The sequence below is a fragment of the Bufo gargarizans genome, unplaced genomic scaffold, assembly GCF_014858855.1.
Source record: "Bufo gargarizans isolate SCDJY-AF-19 unplaced genomic scaffold, ASM1485885v1 original_scaffold_903_pilon, whole genome shotgun sequence".
Classification (NCBI taxonomy): Eukaryota; Metazoa; Chordata; class Amphibia; order Anura; family Bufonidae; genus Bufo; species Bufo gargarizans.
In genome coordinates, this window is record NW_025334750.1 from 43056 (window position 1) to 67054 (window position 23999).

General features: G+C 53.6%; 1 protein-coding gene across 1 annotated transcript in view; it reads right to left on the reverse strand.

Moving 5' to 3' along the window:
- LOC122924216 (myosin-IIIb-like) overlaps positions 1-23999 on the reverse strand; it is a 64955-nt gene that overhangs the window by 8316 nt on the left and 32640 nt on the right. Inside the window, exons 10-23 of the mRNA XM_044275136.1 lie at positions 21159-21245; positions 20697-20762; positions 20264-20377; positions 19955-20066; positions 19787-19833; positions 19574-19633; positions 18324-18443; positions 18152-18237; positions 5547-5594; positions 5395-5442; positions 5230-5321; positions 4964-5101; positions 2948-3057; positions 2282-2460 (exon numbers count right to left, since the gene is read on the reverse strand). Coding sequence (XP_044131071.1) covers positions 2282-2460; positions 2948-3057; positions 4964-5101; positions 5230-5321; positions 5395-5442; positions 5547-5594; positions 18152-18237; positions 18324-18443; positions 19574-19633; positions 19787-19833; positions 19955-20066; positions 20264-20377; positions 20697-20762; positions 21159-21245 — 1307 coding nt within the window. The remainder of the gene's footprint in view (positions 1-2281; positions 2461-2947; positions 3058-4963; positions 5102-5229; positions 5322-5394; positions 5443-5546; positions 5595-18151; positions 18238-18323; positions 18444-19573; positions 19634-19786; positions 19834-19954; positions 20067-20263; positions 20378-20696; positions 20763-21158; positions 21246-23999) is intronic.

Sequence of the window (23999 nt, forward strand, 5' to 3'; positions counted from 1 at the left end):
CAGGTACTGAAAAAGGACGCACCCCCCGAGCTGCGGCAGAAAGGGCGCACCCCCCAGCTGCGGCAGAAAGGGCGCACCCCCCCCAGCTGCAGCAGAAAGGGCGCCCCCCCAGCTACGGCAGAAAGGGCACACCCCCCCAGCTGCGGCAGAAAGGGCACACCCCCCCCAGCTGCGGCAGAAAGGGCACCCCCCCAGCTGCGGCAGAAAGGGCACCCCCCCAGCTGCGGCAGAAAGGGCACCCCCCCCCAGCTGCATCAGAAAGGGCGCACCCCCCAGCTGCGGCAGAAAGGGCACCCCCCCCCAGCTGCATCAGAAAGGGCGCACCCCCCCAGCTGCGGCAGAAAGGACGCACCCCCCCAGCTGCGGCAGAATGTGTCAGGGCGGGGCCGCTATTCTGCGCAAAATAGGATTTTTATGATAAACTGCTCAACAGATCTGAAAAAAGTGTGAATGTGTGTAGTATGGCGTGTGTGTGTATGTGCTGTGTATGGCGTGTGTCCATGTGTGTGTGTATGTGCAGTGTATGGCGTGTGTCCGTGTGGTGTATGGCGTGTGTCCGTGTGTGTGTGTGTGTATGTGTGGTGTATGGCGTGTGTCTGTGCGGTGTATGGTGTGTGTCCATGTGTATGTGTGTGTATGTGCGGTGTATGGCATGTGTCTGTATGTGTGGTATATGGCGTGTGTCTGTGCGGTGTATGGTGTGTGTCCATGTGTATGTGTGTGTATGTGCGGTGTATGGCATGTGTCTGTATGTGCGGTGTATGGCTTGTGTATGTGCGGTGTATGGCGTGTGTATGTGCGGTGTATGGCATGTGTCTATGCGTGTGTATGTGCGGTGTATGTGGTGTGTCTGTATGTGCGGTGTATGGCGTGTGTATGTGCGGTGTATGGCGTGTGTATGTGCGGTGTATGGCGTGTGTATGTGCGGTGTATGGCGTGTGTCCATGTGTGTGTGTATGTGCGGTGTATGGCGTGTGTCCGTGTGGTGTATGGCGTGTGTCCGTGTGTGTGTGTGTATGTGTGGTGTATGGCGTGTGTCTGTGCGGTGTATGGTGTGTGTCCATGTGTATGTGTGTGTATGTGCGGTGTATGGCATGTGTCTGTATGTGCGGTGTATGGCGTGTGTATGTGCGGTGTATGGCGTGTGTATGGCATGTGTCTATGTGTGTGTATGTGGTGTGTCTGTATGTGCAGTGTATGGCGTGTGTATGTGCGGTGTATGGCGTGTGTATGTGCGGTGTATGGCGTGTGTATGTGCGGTGTATGGCGTGTGTATGGCGTATGTCTGTGTGTGTGTATGTGCGGTGTATGGCGTGTGTCCATGTGTGTGTATGTTGTGACACAGAGGTTTTCACTGGGAAATCAGGTATTTTCCTCCCAGCATGTGCTACTGGGCCGATTTACAGCCCGGTGAGGTCAAATGCCGGTCCGGGTTTTGGCAGCACCTGGCTGTCCTTAAAGAGGCAGCTGGGCTGAGAAGCCAGGTCTCTGTGTTGGGATCTGGGAGCCTGTGTCTGGATGAAGGCTTGATACCTGTTTGGTGTGAAAACCGGTCGGTGCTGCTGTCAGCAAGGACTCTGAGGCAGAAGTGCCGCACGGTGTGAATTACCACCAGCACCGCGAGGTGACACTTTGCTGGTTTTGTCACCTGCCTAAAGTGTGAATAAAACACTGAACGGTTTGATCCAAAGAACTTGTTGTTGCCTCTGTACTGGTCCGCTAATCCTGTCTACCAGAGCGTCCCGCAGTATATATGTATACACACATGGCCCAAGCCCACACTCACAGTAACTGCCCCTATGCTGTCCCTAATGACAACCCATTAATCCTGCCTAAAGTCTCCTCTTCATGTCCCTGCAGGAAGCTGGTATGGCGGTAGTATAGTGTACCTATACACATAGCTCCACCCTGTAGCTGCCCCTATGCTGTCCCTAATGACAACCCGTTAATCCTGCCTAAAGTCTCATCTTCATGTCCCTGCAGGAAGCTGGTATGGCGGTAGTATAGTGTACCTATACACATAGCTCCACCCTGTAGCTGCCCCTATGCTGTCCCTAGTTCCCACTAATTCTACCTACCTAAGGTATCATCTTCATGTCCCTGCAGGAAGCTGGTATGGCGGTAGTATAGTGTACCTATACACATAGCTCCACCCTGTAGCTGCCCCTAATGATGACGCCCAGTAACCCCGCCGGCGTCTCCATCATGATGAATCCGATTAGTTCAGAAAGGATTGCGAGTCCGACGTCGGTATCCCCCCCCCCCCCCTGATGGGCGTTACCTGCGAGAGATCATTCCATGCAGCCACGGCGGGAACTCGCCACCGTCCAGCACCTTCTTGGCCTGCGTCTCCTTGAACCACAGCAGGGTTTTCCGCCGCTGCATCTGCTTCTTTGCACCGTCCTGATGAGCGAGGGATGGAAGTGGTGGACGCACCGCAGGATTGTCAAATGGGGACAGCTGCAACCAAACATCATAACATGTACAGGGTGACCAAAGGGCAACGCCCCACACACCAGGCAGTGCAGCATAACCCACTGCATTCACCCCATAGAGACAGGAGGCTGCACTCACCAGTACTACTACATGTTCTCCAGTCACAGCCAGAGCTGCAGCAATTCTGCTGTTACACCATGTATTATGCTCTATTCACACTCAGATCTGCAGTCAGAAGACATGATAAAACTGTACAATTTTACCTGCAGTTCTAGGTGTGATTGGAGTATGACATAGGATGTAAGTAGATGACGTGAGGGTGGACGGGAGGATCAGTAAAGCAGTAGCACCAGGTGGAGCCATGACCCATTTGGTGGCGATAACGGAGGTGAAGGCGGCAGGAATGACCCCGAAGCACGCGCCCACCACTGAGCCACTCAGCAAAACCTTTTCCACCCAGACCACAACCTGACACCTGAGGAATAAAAGTGCAGAAATCATGTGAACGTGCCTGCAACAGCCGACTGCGAGGGCGGGGGACCGGAGGCTCCGAGGGGGCGTCACTTAGCTTTACAGGAAGTGGTCTTCTCCGAGGTGCAGGCACAGGGCGGGCCACAGCTCCTGAAATAGAGCAATTAGATTCCAGGTGTGAGATTACACCCCCGAGCAGCCGCATGTTACCTCCCTGCCACATGTTACACCCCTGCCCCCCGAGCAGCCGCATGTTACACCCGATTCCCGAGCAGCCACATGTTACGTCCCTGCCCCCCAAACAGCCACATGTTACGTCCCTGCCCCCTAGCAGCCACGTTACGTCCCTGCCCCCCAAACAGCCGCATGTTACGCCCCTGCCACCCCGAGCAGCCACATGTTACGTCCCTGCCCCCCGAGCAGCCATGTTACGTCCCTGCCACCCCGAGCAGCCATGTTACGCCCCTGCCACCCCGAGCAGCCACATGTTACTTCCCTGCCCCCCGAGCAGCCACGTTACGTCCCTGCCCCCCAAACAGCCACATGTTACGTCCCTGCCCCCGAGCAGCCACATGTTACACCCCTGATTCCCGAGCAGCCGCATGTTACGTCTCTGCCCCCTGAGCAGCCACATGTTACGTCCCTGCCCCCCGAGCAGCCATGTTACGCCCCTGCCATCCCGAGCAGCCATGTTACGCCCCTGCCACCCCGAGCAGCCACATGTTACGCCCCTGCCCCACGAGCAGCCACGTTACGTCCCTGCCCCCCGAGCAGCCACATGTTACGTCCCTGCCCCCGAGCAGCCACATGTTACACCCCTGATTCCCGAGCAGCCACATGTTACGTCCCTGCCCCCCGAATAGCCACATGTTACGTCCCTGCCCCCCACGAACAGCCACATGTTACGTCCCTGCCCCCCACGAAAAGCCGCATGTTACGTCCCTGCCCCCCGAGCAGCCGCATGTTACGTCCCTGCCCCCCGAGCAGCCGCATGTTACGTCCCTGCCCCCCGAGCAGCCGCATGTTACGTCTCTGCCCCCTGAGCAGCCACATGTTACTTCCCTGCCCCCCGAGCAGCCAGATGATACGCCCCCGCCCCCGAGCAGCCACATGTTACGCCCCTGCCCCCCGAGCAGCCATGTTACGTCCTTGCCCCCCAAACAGCCTCATGTTACGCCCCTGCTCCCTGTACAGCAACATGTTACATCCCTGCCCCCCGAGCAGCCGCATGTTACGTCCCTGCCCCCCGAGCAGCCACATGTTACGTCCCTGCCCCCCGAGCAGCCACATGTTACGTCTCTGCCCCCCGAGCTGCCACATGTTACGTCCCTGCCCCCCGAGCAGCCACGTTACGTCCCTGCCCCCCGAGCAGCTATGTTACGTCCCTGCCCCCCGAGCAGCCACATGTTACGTCCCTGCCTCCCAAACAGCCACATGTTACGCCCCTGCTCCCCGAGCAGCCACGTTACGTCCCTGCCCCCCGAGCAGCCACGTTACGTCCCTGCCCCCGAGCAGCCACGTTACGTCCCTGCCCCCCGAGCAGCTGCATGTTACGTCCCTGCCTCCCGAGCAGCCACGTTACGTCCCTGCCCCCCGTGCAGCCACGTTACGTCCCTGCCCCCCGAGCAGCCACGTTACGTCCCTGCCCCCCGAGCAGCCACGTTACGTCCCTGCCCCCTGAGCAGCCACGTTACGTCCCTGCCCCCCGAGCAGCTGCATGTTACGTCCCTGCCTCCCGAGCAGCCGCGTTACGTCCCTGCCCCCCAAACAGCCGCATGTTACGCCCCTGCCACCCCGAGCAGCCACATGTTACGTCCCTGCCACCCCGAGCAGCCATGTTACGCCCCTGCCACCCCGAGCAGCCATGTTACGCCCCTGCCCACTTACCCACAGAGCAGCCACATGTTAAGCCTCTACCCCACAGAGCAGCCACATGTTAAGCCGCTTCCCCCCGAGCAGCCACATGTTACACCCTGCCCCGAGCAGCAGTGACAGATCACACCCCAAGCAGCGAGATCTCACACCACCCCTTCCCCGAGCAGAGACATCCCCTTACCACGAGCTGCCGCCTCCTGCTCCTCCTGGCGTTTCGTGCGCTCCCTTTCAGACTCTTCCTCTTTCAGCTTCTCCTTCAGTTTTCGCGTTTCTTCCAGGAGACTGAGGAACGTTCTCCGGCAGAGGAGACCCTTGTACCCTGAGAGAAGAGGGAAACGGCAAAGACTGCTGAGAACTGCCCCAGGAGGCCAACCATAGTAACACACAGAGGACCACAGAGGGGTGACCACCACCCGGACCACAGGTGGGCGCCGCCTTATTACTTACGCCTCTGGATGGTGATGGCGGCGTCCCGCAGCCTCAGCAGGTTCTGCATCATCTCATCCTGGTGCCAGTATTTGAAGAAGAGCCGCGATGTCCTGTTGAGTCACAGAGACAGGCGTGTAAGCCTGATATAGCACCAACTATGGGGAGGCCTGCCAGCGTACCTACCCGCACTGCCAGCCGCTCAGCTGCACCCTCTGCAGGATCCTTACACAACTGCAGAGAGGAGGAAGAGTCAGTGGACAGCAGTAGACCCAGCAGGCCACATATATGAAGCAGACGCAAGCTCTCGACATGTCCACCCTGCACCCCGCACCCACCTGTCTCTGCTCACAGGTACCTCAGGTGTAAGGAGGAGGATCCCAAACCTGCAAATAGAAAGAGAGAGACTAAAGGACAGAAATGGGGCAGGAGGGGGCGCTCACGGGCCAGGCTCTGAATCATAAGGAACGGCCACCTACAGCGCAGTATGAGAAATGCTGAGAAACGGACCAACATATCACATGACCCTACAGTGACCTCAGCGTAGATCACATGACCGCGTCATACACGGCTGTACAGTGACCTCAGTGTAGATCACATGACCGCGTCATACACGGCTGTACAGTGACCTCAGCGTAGATCACATGACCGCATCATACACGGCTGTACAGTGACCTCAGCGTAGATCACATGACCGCGTCATACACGGCTGTACAGTGACCTCAGTGTAGATCACATGACCGCAGCATACACGGCTGTACAGTGACCTCAGCGTAGATCACATGACCGCATCATACACGGCTATACAGTGACCTCAGCGTAGATCACATGACCGCAGCATACACGGCTGTACAGTGACCTCAGTGTAGATCACATGACCGCGTCATACACGGCTGTACAGTGACCTCAGCGTAGATCACATGACCGCATCATACACGGCTATACAGTGACCTCAGCGTAGATCACATGACCGCAGCATACACGGCTGTACAGTGACCTCAGTGTAGATCACATGACCGCGTCATACACGGCTGTACAGTGACCTCAGTGTAGATCACATGACCGCAGCATACACGGCTGTACAGTGACCTCAGCGTAGATCACATGACCGCATCATACACGGCTATACAGTGACCTCAGCGTAGATCACATGACCGCAGCATACACGGCTGTACAGTGACCTCAGTGTAGATCACATGACCGCGTCATACACGGCTGTACAGTGACCTCAGCGTAGATCACATGACCGCGTCATACACGGCTGTACAGTGACCTCAGTGTAGATCACATGACCGCAGCATACACGGCTGTACAGTGACCTCAGCGTAGATCACATGACCGCATCATACACGGCTATACAGTGACCTCAGCGTAGATCACATGACCGCAGCATACACGGCTGTACAGTGACCTCAGTGTAGATCACATGACCGCATCATACACGGCTATACAGTGACCTCAGCGTAGATCACATGACCGCAGCATACACGGCTGTACAGTGACCTCAGTGTAGATCACATGACCGCGTCATACACGGCTGTACAGTGACCTCAGTATAGATCACATGACCGCGTCATACACGGCTGTACAGTGACCTCAGTGTAGATCACATGACCGCGTCATACACGGCTGTACAGTGACCTCAGCGTAGATCACATGACCGCGTCATACACGGCTGTACAGGGACCTCAGCGTAGATCACATGACCGCGTCATACACGGCTGTACAGTGACCTCAGCGTAGATCACATGACCGCGTCATACACGGCTGTACAGTGACCTCAGCGTAGATCACATGACCGCGTCATACACGGCCGTACAGTGACCTCAGCGTAGATCACATGACCGCATCATACACGGCTATACAGTGACCTCAGCGTAGATCACATGACCGCAGCATACACGGCTGTACAGTGACCTCAGTGTAGATCACATGACCGCGTCATACACGGCTGTACAGTGACCTCAGTCTAGATCACATGACCGCGTCATACACGGCTGTACAGTGACCTCAGTGTAGATCACATGACCGCGTCATACACGGCTGTACAGTGACCTCAGCGTAGATCACATGACCGCGTCATACACGGCTGTACAGGGACCTCAGCGTAGATCACATGACCGCGGCATACACGGCTGTACAGTGACCTCAGCGTAGATCACATGACCGCGTCATACACGGCTGTACAGTGACCTCAGCGTAGATCACATGACCGCGTCATACACGGCTGTACAGTGACCTCAGCGTAGATCACATGACCGCGTCATACACGGCTGTACAGTGACCTCAGCGTAGATCACATGACCGCAGCATACACGGCTGTACAGTGACCTCAGCGTAGATCACATGACCGCGTCATACACAGCTGTACAGTGACCTCAGCGTAGATCACATGACCGCAGCATACACGGCTGTACAGTGACCTCAGCGTAGATCACATGACCGCGTCATACACGGCTGTACAGTGACCTCAGTGTAGATCACATGACCGCGTCATACACGGCTGTACAGTGACCTCAGTATAGATCACATGACGGCGTCATACACGGCTGTACAGTGACCTCAGCGTAGATCACATGACCGCAGCATACACGGCTGTACAGTGACCTCAGCGTAGATCACATGACCGCAGCATACACAGCTGTACAGTGACCTCAGTATAGATCACATGACGGCGTCATACACGGCTGTACAGTGACCTCAGCGTAGATCACATGACCGCAGCATACACGGCTGTACAGTGACCTCAGCGTAGATCACATGACCGCAGCATACACGGCTGTACAGTGACCTCAGCGTAGATCACATGACCGCGTCATACACGGCTGTACAGTGACCTCAGCGTAGATCACATGACCGCAGCATACACGGCTGTACAGTGCCCTCAGCGTAGATCACATGACCGCGTCATACACAGCTGTACAGTGACCTCAGCGTAGATCACATGACCGCAGCATACACGGCTGTACAGTGCCCTCAGTATAGATCACATGACCGCAGCATACACGGCTGTACAGTGACCTCAGCGTAGATCACATGACCGCGTCATACACGGCTGTACAGTGACCTCAGCGTAGATCACATGACCGCAGCATACACGGCTGTACAGTGCCCTCAGCGTAGATCACATGACCGCGTCATACACGGCTGTACAGTGACCTCAGCGTAGATCACATGACGGCGTCATACATGGCTGTACAGGGACCTCAGCATAGATCACATGACCGCAGCATACACGGCTGTACAGTGACCTCAGCGTAGATCACATGACCGCGTCATACACGGCTGTACAGTGACCTCAGCGTATATCACATGACCGCAGCATACACGGCTGTACAGTGACCTCAGCGTAGATCACATGACCGCAGCATACACGGCTGTACAGTGACCTCAGCGTAGATCACATGACCGCAGCATACACGGCTGTACAGTGACCTCAGCGTAGATCACATGACCGCGTCATACACAGCTGTACAGTGACATCAGCGTAGATCACATGACCGCGTCATACACGGCTGTACAGTGACCTCAGTATAGATCACATGACGGCGTCATACACGGCTGTACAGTGACCTCAGCGTAGATCACATGACCGCAGCATACACGGCTGTACAGTGACCTCAGCGTAGATCACATGACCGCAGCATACACAGCTGTACAGTGACCTCAGTATAGATCACATGACGGCGTCATACACGGCTGAACAGTGACCTCAGCGTAGATCACATGACCGCAGCATACACGGCTGTACAGTGACCTCAGCGTAGATCACATGACCGCGTCATACACGGCTGTACAGTGACCTCAGCGTAGATCACATGACCGCAGCATACACGGCTGTACAGTGCCCTCAGCGTAGATCACATGACCGCGTCATACACAGCTGTACAGTGACCTCAGCGTAGATCACATGACCGCAGCATACACGGCTGTACAGTGCCCTCAGTATAGATCACATGACCGCAGCATACACGGCTGTACAGTGACCTCAGCGTAGATCACATGACCGCGTCATACACGGCTGTACAGTGACCTCAGCGTAGATCACATGACCGCAGCATACACGGCTGTACAGTGCCCTCAGCGTAGATCACATGACCGCGTCATACACGGCTGTACAGTGACCTCAGCGTAGATCACATGACCGCGTCATACACGGCTGTACAGTGACCTCAGTGTAGATCACATGACCGCGTCATACACAGCTGTACAGTGACCTCAGCGTAGATCACATGACCGCAGCATACACGGCTGTACAGTGACCTCAGCGTAGATCACATGACCGCGTCATACACAGCTGTACAGTGACCTCAGCGTAAATCACATGACCGCAGCATACACGGCTGTACAGTGACCTCAGCATAGATCACATGACCGCAGCATACACAGCTGTACAGTGACCTCAGCGTAGATCACATGACCGCGTCATACACGGCTGTACAGTGACCTCAGCGTAGATCACATGACCGTGTCATACACGGCTGTACAGTGACCTCAGCGTAGATCACATGACCGCGTCATACACTGCTGTACAGTGACCTCAGCGTAGATCACATGACCGCGGCATACACGGCTGTACAGTGACCTCAGCATAGATCACATGACCGCCGCATACACGGCTGTACAGTGACCTCAGCATAGATCACATGACCGCAGCATACACGGCTGTACAGGGACCTCAGTGTAGATCACATGACCGCGTCATACACGGCTGTACAGGGACCTCAGCGTAGATCACATGACTGCGTCACACACGGCTGTACAGTGACCTCAGTGTAGATCACATGACCGCGTCATACACGGCTGTACAGTGACCTCAGCGTAGATCACATGACCGCAGCATACACGGCTGTACAGTGACCTCAGTGTAGATCACATGACCGCAGCATACACGGCTGTACAGTGACCTCAGCGTAGATCACATGACCGCAGCATACACGGCTGTACAGTGACCTCAGCGTAGATCACATGACCGCAGCATACACGGCTGTACAGTGCCCTCAGCGTAGATCACATGACCGCGTCATACACGGCTGTACAGGGACCTCAGTGTAGATCACATGATCGCGTCATACACGGCTGCACAGTGACCTCAGTGTAGATCACATGACCGCAGCATACACGGCTGTACAGGGACCTCAGCGTAGATCACATGACCGCGTCATACACGGCTGTACAGTGACCTCAGCGTAGATCACATGACCGCAGCATACACGGCTGTACAGTGACCTCAGTATAGATCACATGACTGCGTCATACACGGCTGTACAGGGACCTCAGCGTAGATCACATGACCGCAGCATACACGGCTGTACAGTGACCTCAGCGTAGATCACATGACCGCGTCATACACAGCTGTACAGTGACCTCAGCGTAGATCACATGACCGCGTCATACACGGCTGTACAGTGACCTCAGCGTAGATCACATGACCGTGTCATACACGGCTGTACAGTGACCTCAGCGTAGATCACATGACCGCGTCATACACTGCTGTACAGTGACCTCAGCGTAGATCACATGACCGCGGCATACACGGCTGTACAGTGACCTCAGCATAGATCACATGACCGCAGCATACACGGCTGTACAGTGACCTCAGCATAGATCACATGACCGCGTCATACACGGCTGTACAGTGACCTCAGCGTAGATCACATGACCGCAGCATACACGGCTGTACAGGGACCTCAGTGTAGATCACATGACCGCGTCATACACGGCTGTACAGGGACCTCAGCGTAGATCACATGACTGCGTCACACACGGCTGTACAGTGACCTCAGTGTAGATCACATGACCGCGTCATACACGGCTGTACAGTGACCTCAGCGTAGATCACATGACCGCAGCATACACGGCTGTACAGTGACCTCAGCGTAGATCACATGACCGCAGCATACACGGCTGTACAGTGCCCTCAGCGTAGATCACATGACCGCGTCATACACGGCTGTACAGGGACCTCAGTGTAGATCACATGATCGCGTCATACACGGCTGTACAGTGACCTCAGTGTAGATCACATGACCGCAGCATACACGGCTGTACAGGGACCTCAGCGTAGATCACATGACCGCGTCATACACGGCTGTACAGTGACCTCAGCGTAGATCACATGACCGCAGCATACACGGCTGTACAGTGACCTCAGTATAGATCACATGACTGCGTCATACACGGCTGTACAGGGACCTCAGCGTAGATCACATGACCGCAGCATACACGGCTGTACAGTGACCTCAGCGTAGATCACATGACCGCGTCATACACGGCTGTACAGTGACCTCAGCTTAGATCACATGACCGCAGCATACACGGCTATACAGTGACCTCAGCGTAGATCACATGACCGCAGCATACACGGCTGTACAGTGACCTCAGTAGAGATCACATGACCGCGTCATACACGGCTGTACAGTGACCTCAGCATAGATCACATGACCGCGTCATACACGGCTGTACAGTGACCTCAGCATAGATCACATGACCGCGTCATACACGGCTGTACAGGGACCTCAGCGTAGATCACATGACCGCGTCATACACGGCTGTACAGTGACCTCAGCGTAGATCACATGACCGCGTCATACACGGCTGTACAGTGACCTCAGCGTAGATCACATGACCGCAGCATACACGGCTGTACAGGGACCTCAGCGTAGATCACATGACTGCGTCATACACGGCTGTACAGGGACCTCAGCGTAGATCACATGACCGCGTCATACACGGCTGTACAGGGACCTCAGCGTAGATCACATGACCGCAGCATACACCGCTGTACAGTGACCTCAGCGTAGATCACATGACCGCAGCATACACGGCTGTACAGGGACCTCAGCGTAGATCACATGACCGCAGCATACACGGCTGTACAGTAACCTCAGCGTAGATCACATGACCGCGTCATACACGGCTGTACAGTGACCTCAGCGTAGATCACATGACCGCAGCATACACGGCTGTACAGTGACCTCAGCGTAGATCACATGACCGCGTCATACATGGCTGTACAGTGACCTCAGCGTAGATCACATGACCGTGTCATACACGGCTGTACAGTGACCTCAGCGTAGATCACATGACCGCAGCATACACGGCTGTACAGTGACCTCAGCAAAGATCACATGACCGCGTCATACACGGCTGTACAGTGACCTCAGCGTAGATCACATGACCGCAGCATACACGGCTGTACAGTGACCTCAGCGTAGATCACATGACCGCATCATACATGGCTGTACAGTGACCTCAGCGTAGATCACATGACCGCAGCATACACGGCTGTACAGTGACCTCAGCGTAGATCACATGACCGTGTCATACACGGCTGTACAGTGACCTCAGCGTAGATCACATGACCGCAGCATACACGGCTGTACAGTGACCTCAGCATAGATCACATGACTGCGTCATACACGGCTGTACAGTGACCTCAGCGTAGATCACATGACTGCGTCATACACGGCTGTACAGTGACCTCAGCGTAGATCACATGACCGCAGCATACACGGCTGTACAGTGACCTCAGCGTAGATCACATGACGGCGTCATACACGGCTGTACAGTGACCTCAGCTTAGATCACATGACCGCATCATACACGGCTGTACAGTGACCTCAGCGTAGATCACATGACCGCAGCATACACGGCTGTACAGTGACCTCGGCAAAGATCACATGACCGCGTCATACACGGCTGTACAGGGACCTCAGCGTAGATCACATGACCGCGTCATACACTGCTGTACAGTGACCTCAGCGTAGATCACATGACCGCGGCATACACGGCTGTACAGTGACCTCAGCATAGATCACATGACCGCAGCATACACGGCTGTACAGTGACCTCAGCATAGATCACATGACCGCGTCATACACGGCTGTACAGTGACCTCAGCGTAGATCACATGACCGCAGCATACACGGCTGTACAGGGACCTCAGTGTAGATCACATGACCGCGTCATACACGGCTGTACAGGGACCTCAGCGTAGATCACATGACTGCGTCACACACGGCTGTACAGTGACCTCAGTGTAGATCACATGACCGCGTCATACACGGCTGTACAGTGACCTCAGCGTAGATCACATGACCGCAGCATACACGGCTGTACAGTGACCTCAGCGTAGATCACATGACCGCAGCATACACGGCTGTACAGTGCCCTCAGCGTAGATCACATGACCGCGTCATACACGGCTGTACAGGGACCTCAGTGTAGATCACATGATCGCGTCATACACGGCTGTACAGTGACCTCAGTGTAGATCACATGACCGCAGCATACACGGCTGTACAGGGACCTCAGCGTAGATCACATGACCGCGTCATACACGGCTGTACAGTGACCTCAGCGTAGATCACATGACCGCAGCATACACGGCTGTACAGTGACCTCAGTATAGATCACATGACTGCGTCATACACGGCTGTACAGGGACCTCAGCGTAGATCACATGACCGCAGCATACACGGCTGTACAGTGACCTCACCGTAGATCACATGACCGCAGCATACACGGCTGTACAGTGACCTCAGCTTAGATCACATGACCGCGTCATACACGGCTGTACAGTGACCTCAGCGTAGATCACATGACCGCGTCATACACGGCTGTACAGTGACCTCAGCTTAGATCACATGACCGCAGCATACACGGCTGTACAGTGACCTTAGCGTAGATCACATGACCGCAGCATACACGGCTATACAGTGACCTCAGCGTAGATCACATGACCGCAGCATACACGGCTGTACAGTGACCTCAGTAGAGATCACATGACCGCGTCATACACGGCTGTACAGTGACCTCAGCATAGATCACATGACCGCGTCATACACGGCTGTACAGTGACCTCAGCATAGATCACATGACCGCGTCATACACGGCTGTACAGGGACCTCAGCGTAGATCACATGACCGCGTCATACACGGCTGTACAGTGACCTCAGCGTAGATCACATGACCGCGTCATACACGGCTGTACAGTGACCTCAGCTTAGATCACATGACCGCAGCATACACGGCTGTACAGTGACCTCAGCGTAGATCACATGACCGCAGCATACACGGCTGTACAGGGACCTCAGCGTAGATCACATGACTGCGTCATACACGGCTGTACAGGGACCTCAGCGTAGATCACATGACGGCGTCATACACGGCTGTACAGGGACCTCAGCGTAGATCACATGACCGCAGCATACACGGCTGTACAGTGACCTCAGCGTAGATCACATGACCGCAGCATACACGGCTGTACAGGGACCTCAGCGTAGATCACATGACTGCGTCATACACGGCTGTACAGGGACCTCAGCGTAGATCACATGACGGCGTCATACACGGCTGTACAGGGACCTCAGCGTAGATCACATGACCGCAGCATACACAGCTGTACAGTGACCTCAGCGTAGATCACATGACCGCAGCATACACGGCTGTACAGGGACCTCAGCGTAGATCACATGACCGCAGCATACACGGCTGTACAGTAACCTCAGCGTAGATCACATGACCGCGTCATACACGGCTGTACAGTGACCTCAGCGTAGATCACATGACCGCAGCATACACGGCTGTACAGTGACCTCAGCGTAGATCACATGACCGCGTCATACATGGCTGTACAGTGACCTCAGCGTAGATCACATGACCGCGTCATACACGGCTGTACAGTGACCTCAGCGTAGATCACATGACCGCAGCATACACGGCTGTACAGTGACCTCAGCAAAGATCACATGACCGCGTCATACACGGCTGTACAGTGACCTCAGCGTAGATCACATGACCGCAGCATACACGGCTGTACAGTGACCTCAGCGTAGATCACATGACCGCATCATACATGGCTGTACAGTGACCTCAGCGTAGATCACATGACCGCAGCATACACGGCTGTACAGGGACCTCAGCGTAGATCACATGACCGTGTCATACACGGCTGTACAGTGACCTCAGCGTAGATCACATGACCGCAGCATACACGGCTGTACAGTGACCTCAGCATAGATCACATGACTGCGTCATACACGGCTGTACAGTGACCTCAGCGTAGATCACATGACGGCGTCATACACGGCTGTACAGTGACCTCAGCGTAGATCACATGACCGCAGCATACACGGCTGTACAGTGACCTCAGCGTAGATCACATGACGGCGTCATACACGGCTGTACAGTGACCTCAGCTTAGATCACATGACCGCATCATACACGGCTGTACAGTGACCTCAGCGTAGATCACATGACCGCAGCATACACGGCTGTACAGTGACCTCAGCAAAGATCACATGACCGCGTCATACACGGCTGTACAGGGACCTCAGCGTAGATCACATGACCGCGTCATACACGGCTGTACAGTGACCTCAGTGTAGATCACATGACCGCAGCATACACGGCTGTACAGTGACCTCAGCGTAGATCACATGACGGCGTCATACACGGCTGTACAGTGACCTCAGCGTAGATCACATGACCGCAGCATACACGGCTGTACAGTGACCTCAGCGTAGATCACATGACCGCAGCATACACGGCTGTACAGTGCCCTCAGTGTAGATCACATGACCGCGTCATACACGACTGTACAGGGACCTCAGCGTAGATCACATGACGGCGTCATACACGGCTGTACAGTGACCTCAGCGTAGATCACATGACCGCAGCATACACGGCTGTACAGTGACCTCAGCGTAGATCACATGACCGCAGCATACACGGCTGTACAGTGACCTCAGCGTAGATCACATGACCGCGTCATACACGGCTGTACAGTGACCTCAGCGTAGATCACATGACCGCATCATACACGGCTGTACAGTGACCTCAGCGTAGATCACATGACCGCGTCATACACGGCTGTACAGTGACCTCAGCGTAGATCACATGACGGCGTCATACACTGCTGTACAGTGACCTCAGCGTAGATCACATGACCGCAGCATACACGGCTGTACAGGGACCTCAGCGTAGATCACATGACCGCAGCATACACGGCTGTACAGTGACCTCAGCGTAGATCACATGATCGCAGCATACACGGCTGTACAGTGACCTCAGCGTAGATCACATGACTGCGTCATACACGGCTGTACAGGGACCTCAGCGTAGATCACATGACCGCAGCATACACGGCTGTACAGTGACCTCAGCGTAGATCACATGACCGCGTCATACATGGCTGTACAGTGACCTCAGCGTAGATCACATGACCGCAGCATACACGGCTGTACAGTGACCTCAGCGTAGATCACATGACCGCAGCATACACGGCTGTACAGGGACCTCAGCGTAGATCACATGACCGTGTCATACACGGCTGTACAGTGACCTCAGCGTAGATCACATGACCGCAGCATACACGGCTGTACAGTGACCTCAGCGTAGATCACATGACCGCAGCATACACGGCTGTACAGGGACCTCAGCGTAGATCACATGACCGCAGCATACACGGCTGTACAGTGACCTCAGCGTAGATCACATGACCGCAGCATACACGGCTGTACAGTGACCTCAGCGTAGATCACATGACCGCAGCATACACGGCTGTACAGTGACCTCAGCGTAGATCACATGACCGCAGCATACACGGCTGTACAGTGACCTCAGCGTAGATCACATGACCGCGTCATACACGACTGTACAGGGACCTCAGCGTAGATCACATGACGGCGTCATACACGGCTGTACAGTGACCTCAGCGTAGATCACATGACCGCAGCATACACGGCTGTACAGGGACCTCAGCGTAGATCACATGACCGCAGCATACACGGCTGTACAGTGACCTCAGTGTAGATCACATGACCGCGTCATACACGGCAGTACAGTGACCTCAGCGTAGATCACATGACCGCAGCATACACGGCTGTACAGTGACCTCAGCGTAGATCACATGATCGCAGCATACACGGCTGTACAGTGCCCTCAGCGTAGATCACATGACTGCGTCATACACGGCTGTACAGTGACCTCAGCGTAGATCACATGACCGCATCATACACGGCTGTACAGTGACCTCAGCGTAGGTCACATGACCGCAGCATACACGGCTGTACAGTGACCTCAGCGTAGATCACATGACCGCGTCATACACGGCTGTACAGTGACCTCAGCGTAGATCACATGACCGCAGCATACACGGCTGTACAGTGACCTCAGCATAGATCACATGACCGCAGCATACACGGCTGTACAGGGACCTCAGCATAGATCACATGACCGCGTCATACACGGCTGTACAGTGACCTCAGCGTAGATCACATGACGGCGTCATACACGGCTGTACAGTGACCTCAGCGTAGATCACATGACTGCGTCATACACGGCTGTACAGGGACCTCAGCATAGATCACATGACCGCGTCATACACGGCTGTACAGTGACCTCAGCGTAGATCACATGACCGCAGCATACACGGCTGTACAGTGACCTCAGCGTAGATCACATGACCGCAGCATACACGGCTGTACAGTGACCTCAGCGTAGATCACATGACCGCGTCATACACGGCTGTACAGTGACCTCAGCGTAGATCACATGACCGCAGCATACACGGCTGTACAGTGACCGCAGCGTAGATCACGACCGCAGCATACACGGCTGTACAGTGACCTCAGCGTAGATCACATGACCGCAGCATACACGGCTGTACAGTGCCCTCAGCGTAGATCACATGACCGCGTCATACACGGCTGTACAGGGACCTCAGCGTAGATCACATGACCGCAGCATACACGGCTGTACCTTGACTTGGCAGAACGTGGGCAACTTATAATCCCTATCTCAGACTTCCCCCTCCCACCAACAGGGGGCACTAAACTCACAGGACAGTACATGTGACCACGGCCAGAGACGCTCATCGTGAGAGTGTTTCTCTGCATTCCTATGGTGCCTCTCAGGCACAGAGGAAGAAGCTACTCACTGCCCGACAAAGTCCTGGAAGGAAGGTCTCCATGAGAAGCCATCCCTGCGTATCCGCAGCGTCTCCATCAGGCCATTGTACCGCAGCTGGAAAAAAGATGAATGATGCACGTAAGTGCGGTATCCATGCAGCATCACGTCCACATACTGAGATTATCCACAGTGCTCCTCACCTGGTTCAGCACTTCATCAGGCTGGAAAACTCCAGGCTGCTTCTCACGGTTGGGTTTAATGCAGCGGATGAAATGGGGGCTGGCAGCATACATCTTCTCCATGAGAACACCAAGCGACCGCTGTGGTCAGATGAGGCAGAGTCATAACAAAGAGCTTAACACAAAACCAGCTGATCTGACGTTGAGGCTCCTCAACATTGACATACCAAGGAGAACATCCAGTCACAGCTCCTCAGCATCACACATATCAAGTAGAACCTCCATAAACACGGCGCCTTGCCACCACACCATCACACAACACAGAGAAGCTCAACAGTCAAGCTCAAAGCTCAGCTCACATATCAAAGAAAACCTCAACAGCTCCTCACCATCCACATATGAAGGAGAACCACCACAATAACATCTCCACACATCAGATAACGCGGAAAAACCTCCAGTCACAGATTCTGACCACCACTCCATCATCACATAACAATGTGAACCTCCATAGTCACAGCTCCTCAGCAACAGACCATTATCAAATATCGAAGAAAACCTCCAGTCACAGCTCCTCACCATCAACACATGAAGGACACCCACCACAATAAGAGCTCCTCATCATTAACCATCATATAACATGGAGAACTTCCATAGTCACCATCCACATATGAAGAAAAACCACCACAAAAACAGCTGCACACTATCACTCATATAAAGTAGTACCTCCATAGTCACAGCTCCTCAGCACCACCCCATCATCACATAAAGCAAAAATGCATAGGCACAACTCCTCACTGCCACACCATTAGCACATATCAAGTAGATGATCCATAGTCACACTTCCTCACCAGTACACCATGAGTCAAACCTCTCCCAACCACACCATCCATCCCTAAATATATAGGAGACGGTCCAAAGTTACAGCTTCTCATCACTATACCATTGCTACATAGTTACAGCTCCTCAGCACTAAACCATCATCAATATATCAAGAAGAACCTCCATAGTCACAGCTTCTACCACCACAATATCGCTGCTCATCAAGAAGAACCTCCATAGGCACAGCTTTTCACCACCACTCTATTACTGCATATCAAGGAGAACCTCCGTAGTCCCAGGTCCTCACCAACACACCAATACCATATTTCAAGGAGAACCTCCGTAGTCCCAGGTCCTCACCAACACACCGATACCATATTTCAAGGAGAACCTCCATAGTCACATCTTCTCACCACCACACTTTAAAAGCATATCAAGGAGAACATCCATACCCGAAACTGCGCCCCAACAGACATCTTACGAGTAGAAGCTTTATCCTGTGACATCAGAGCCTGTAACGTAGACACAAAACACTCACTGAAATGGTTGTGAAAGGGATTTACATTTTCAATCATTTAAAGTGAAAAAGCATGAAATTGTTCACGGCGTAGATGACGACATGAACAGTGTGACAACGTGGAGGAGCATGGCCTACAATCACTTACCTTCTCTCTGTGTATGGGCATCAGGGTTCCCGTTCTAGAGATGCTGGCTGAGGGAATCATCAAGAATACAAGATTTACTACCTTTCATTACACTGGGGCAGGGGTTACAAGAGAGCACCTACCCCCTAGAACCACACGTCCGGAATGAGCTCATCAGTGACAACCTACCTGAGAACAGCAGGCTCAGTAATAAGGTCTCGCTGTTTATAAACAGGTTCTGAATGTTCACTGGAATCGTGTCCCTGTTCCTCTCCAAGAACCCGACTGCCGTGTACTGCACCTGAGAGGGGGGATGAGGAGCATCAGAATATACCGCCAGCGGCAGGGCAAAGGTCATCAGGGGGTGGAGCTACCACAGCCAATGCCCAAAGGGGGTGGGGCTACTAAAGCCAATGTCATCAGAGGGTGGAGCCACTGCTATTAAGGTCATTAGGAGTAAAGCTACCATGATATGGAGATTGGGTGAAGGGCGGTTACCTTTCCGGCGTAGTGATGAACGGTGAATCCCGGATCCTTTCCTCGGATTCGCTCATAGTAAGGATTTGTTCCACAACCAGCGTTGAGTTTCTCCACAAAAGACGAGTCAGATGCCTAAAACAATTTATATTAGGGAAAGACATCCCACAATGACATCAGCTGAACCGGACCACAGGGTATGTGATGTCAGATGTCATGTGACCACTAAGCCCCTCCCAGTAGTATAAAGTGACAGAATGCGGCTTGAGAAGATGCATCATGGGAGGTAGATGCACCGAGGGGTTTCTACACGGGTATGTTAGGATTCCCATCTGACCGCCACGGTCACACACAGAGTGGACTATTATATAATGACCAGGGGCAGGTAAAACCAAACAGAAGCACGGGATGGCACACAAGATGGAGGGTTCCCCATAGATCACATGTCACTCACCTGTGGAAATGAGGTCTGCTCATCCAAAATAGAGAGGATGCCCCAGGGTCGCGCCAGGAACAGATCCTAGAGATGGGGAGGGAGAGCAGCGTGAACCTCGTGGGAGCTGCACAAAGTTATATGCAATATTCAGCTTAAAGGGGAACTCCAACTTCTGGAGAGAGGGGTATGACTACAGTATTCCAGACCATGGGAGCTGCAGCCAACATCAGAATCTCCATCAGAAGTGAAGGCGTCTCATCCTGCACCGTCACGGTGGGATTATGGCCTCTCCCATGTGTTACTGCTGTCACCACATGTTATGTGAGAGGCACCACCTGCCATCATGCCTGCAGGAACCCAGGGGTGGGGGGGGGGGGCTTGGACCACTACATTAGTACTAAAGACCTTCTGCACACTCCAGAATCACAGCACCATCCAATATGCTGAGCTGACGGTATATGGACAGTATCAGGTGCGTACCAGTATGGCCTGGTTATTGGTGAAGATGACCGCGTCCTCCGTGATCCCCTCCTCCTGGTAATGCTGCTGCTCCATCAGGAATATGTGCTGCCAATGACACAAGACATGACGTGACAATATGTTATATGTAGACAGCAAGCAACACATAACATGTTATATGTAGAAAACATATAACACTAACAGCTGGCCACCTACATTACTCTGTCCTCCTCGTCCTATACCTGTCCTCCGCCTTCTACATTTCTCTGTGCTCCTCCTTCTAGACCTGTCCTCCACCTTCTACATTACACTGTGCTCCTCCTTCAATAACGGTCCTCTGCCTTCTACATTACTCTGTGCTCCTCCTCCTAGACCTGTCCTCTGCCTTCTACATTACTCTGTGCTCCTCCTTCTAGACCTGTCCTCAGCCTTCTACATTACTCTGTCCCCCTCCTTCTATACCGGTCCTCTGCCTTCTACATTACTCCGTGTTCCTCCTTCTAGACCTGTCCTCAGCCTTCTACATTACTCTATCCTCCTCCTTCTACATTACTCTGTGCTCCTCCTTCTAGACCTGTCCTCCACCTTCTACATTACACTGTGCTCCTCCTCCTAGACCTGTCCTCCACCTTCTACATTACTCTGTGCTCCTCCTTCTAGACCTGTCCTCCACCTTCTACATTACACTGTGCTCCTCCTTCAATAACGGTCCTCTGCCTTCTACATTACTCTGTGCTCCTCCTTCTAGACCTGTCCTCAGCCTTCTACATTACTCTGTCCCCCTCCTTCTATACCGGTCCTCTGCCTTCTACATTACTCCGTGTTCCTCCTTCTAGACCTGTCCTCAGCCTTCTACATTACTCTATCCTCCTCCTTCTACATTACTCTGTGCTCCTCCTTCTAGACCTGTCCTCCACCTTCTACATTACACTGTGCTCCTCCTCCTAGACCTGTCCTCTACCTTCTACATTACTCTGTGCTCCTCCTCCTAGACCTGTCCTCCACCTTCTACATTACTATGTGCTCCTCCTCCTAGACCTGTCCTCCACCTTCTACATTACTCTGTGCTCCTCCTCCTAGACCTGTCATCCACCTTCTACATTACTCTGTGCTCCTCCTCCTAGACCTGTCCTCCACCTTCTACATTACTCTGTGCTCCTCCTCCTAGACCTGTCCTCTGCCTTCTACATTACTCTGTGCTCCTCCTCCTAGACCTGTCCTCTGCCTTCTACATTACACTGTGCTCCTCCTCCTAGACCTGTCCTCTACCTTCTACATTACACTGTGCTCCTCCTCCTAGACCTGTCCTCTGCCTTCTACATTACGCTGTGCTCCTCCTCCTAGACCTGTCCTCTACCTTCCACATTACTCTGTGCTCCTCCTCCTAGACCTGTCCTCCACCTTCTACATTACTCTGTGCTCCTCCTTCTAGACCTGACATCTACCTTCTACATTACTCTGTGCTCCTCCTTCTAGACCTGACATCTACCTTCTACATTACTCTGTGCTCCTCCTCCTAGACCTGTCCTCTGCCTTCTACATTACTCTGTGCTCCTCCTCCTAGACCTGTCCTCCACCTTCTACATTACACTGTGCTCCTCCTTCTAGACCTGTCCTCTACCTTCTACATTACTCTGTGCTCCTCCTCCTAGACCTGTCCTCTGCCTTCTACATTACTCTGTGCTCCTCCTGCTAGACCTGTCCTCCACCTTCTACATTACTCTGTGCTCCTCCTCCTAGACCTGTCCTCTACCTTCTACATTACTCTGTGCTCCTCCTTCTAGACCTGACATCTACCTTCTACATTACTCTGTGCTCCTCCTCCTAGACCTGTCCTCTGCCTTCTACATTACACTGTGCTCCTCCTCCTAGACCTGTCCTCTGCCTTCTACATTACTCTGTGCTCCTCCTTCTAGACCTGACATCTACCTTCTACATTACTCTGTGCTCCTCCTCCTAGACCTGTCCTCTGCCTTCTACATTACTCTGTGCTCCTCCTTCTAGACCTGACATCTACCTTCTACATTACTCTGTGCTCCTCCTTCTAGACCTGACATCTACCTTCTACATTACTCTGTGCTCCTCCTCCTAGACCTGTCCTCTGCCTTCTACATTACTCTGTGCTCCTCCTCCTAGACCTGTCCTCCACCTTCTACATTACACTGTGCTCCTCCTTCTAGACCTGTCCTCTACCTTCTACATTACTCTGTGCTCCTCCTCCTAGACCTGTCCTCTGCCTTCTACATTACTCTGTGCTCCTCCTTCTAGACCTGTCCTCCACCTTCTACATTACTCTGTGCTCCTCCTCCTAGACCTGTCCTCTACCTTCTACATTACTCTGTGCTCCTCCTTCTAGACCTGACATCTACCTTCTACATTACTCTGTGCGCCTCCTCCTAGACCTGTCCTCTGCCTTCTACATTACACTGTGCTCCTCCTCCTAGACCTGTCCTCTACCTTCTACATTACTCTGTGCTCCTCCTTCTAGACCTGACATCTACCTTCTACATTACTCTGTGCTCCTCCTCCTAGACCTGTCCTCTGCCTTCTACATTACTCTGTGCTCCTCCTCCTAGACCTGTCCTCCACCTTCTACATTACGCTGTGCTCCTCCTCCTAGACCTGTCCTCCACCTTCTACATTACACTGTGCTCCTCCTCCTAGACCTGTCATCTGCCTTCTACATTACTCTGTGCTCCTCCTTCTAGACCTGTCCTCTACCTTCTACATTACTCTGTGCTCCTCCTCCTAGACCTGTCCTCTGCCTTCTACATTACTCTGTGCTCCTCCTTCTAGACCTGTCCTCCACCTTCTACATTACTCTGTGCTCCTCCTCCTAGACCTGTCCTCTGCCTTCTACAT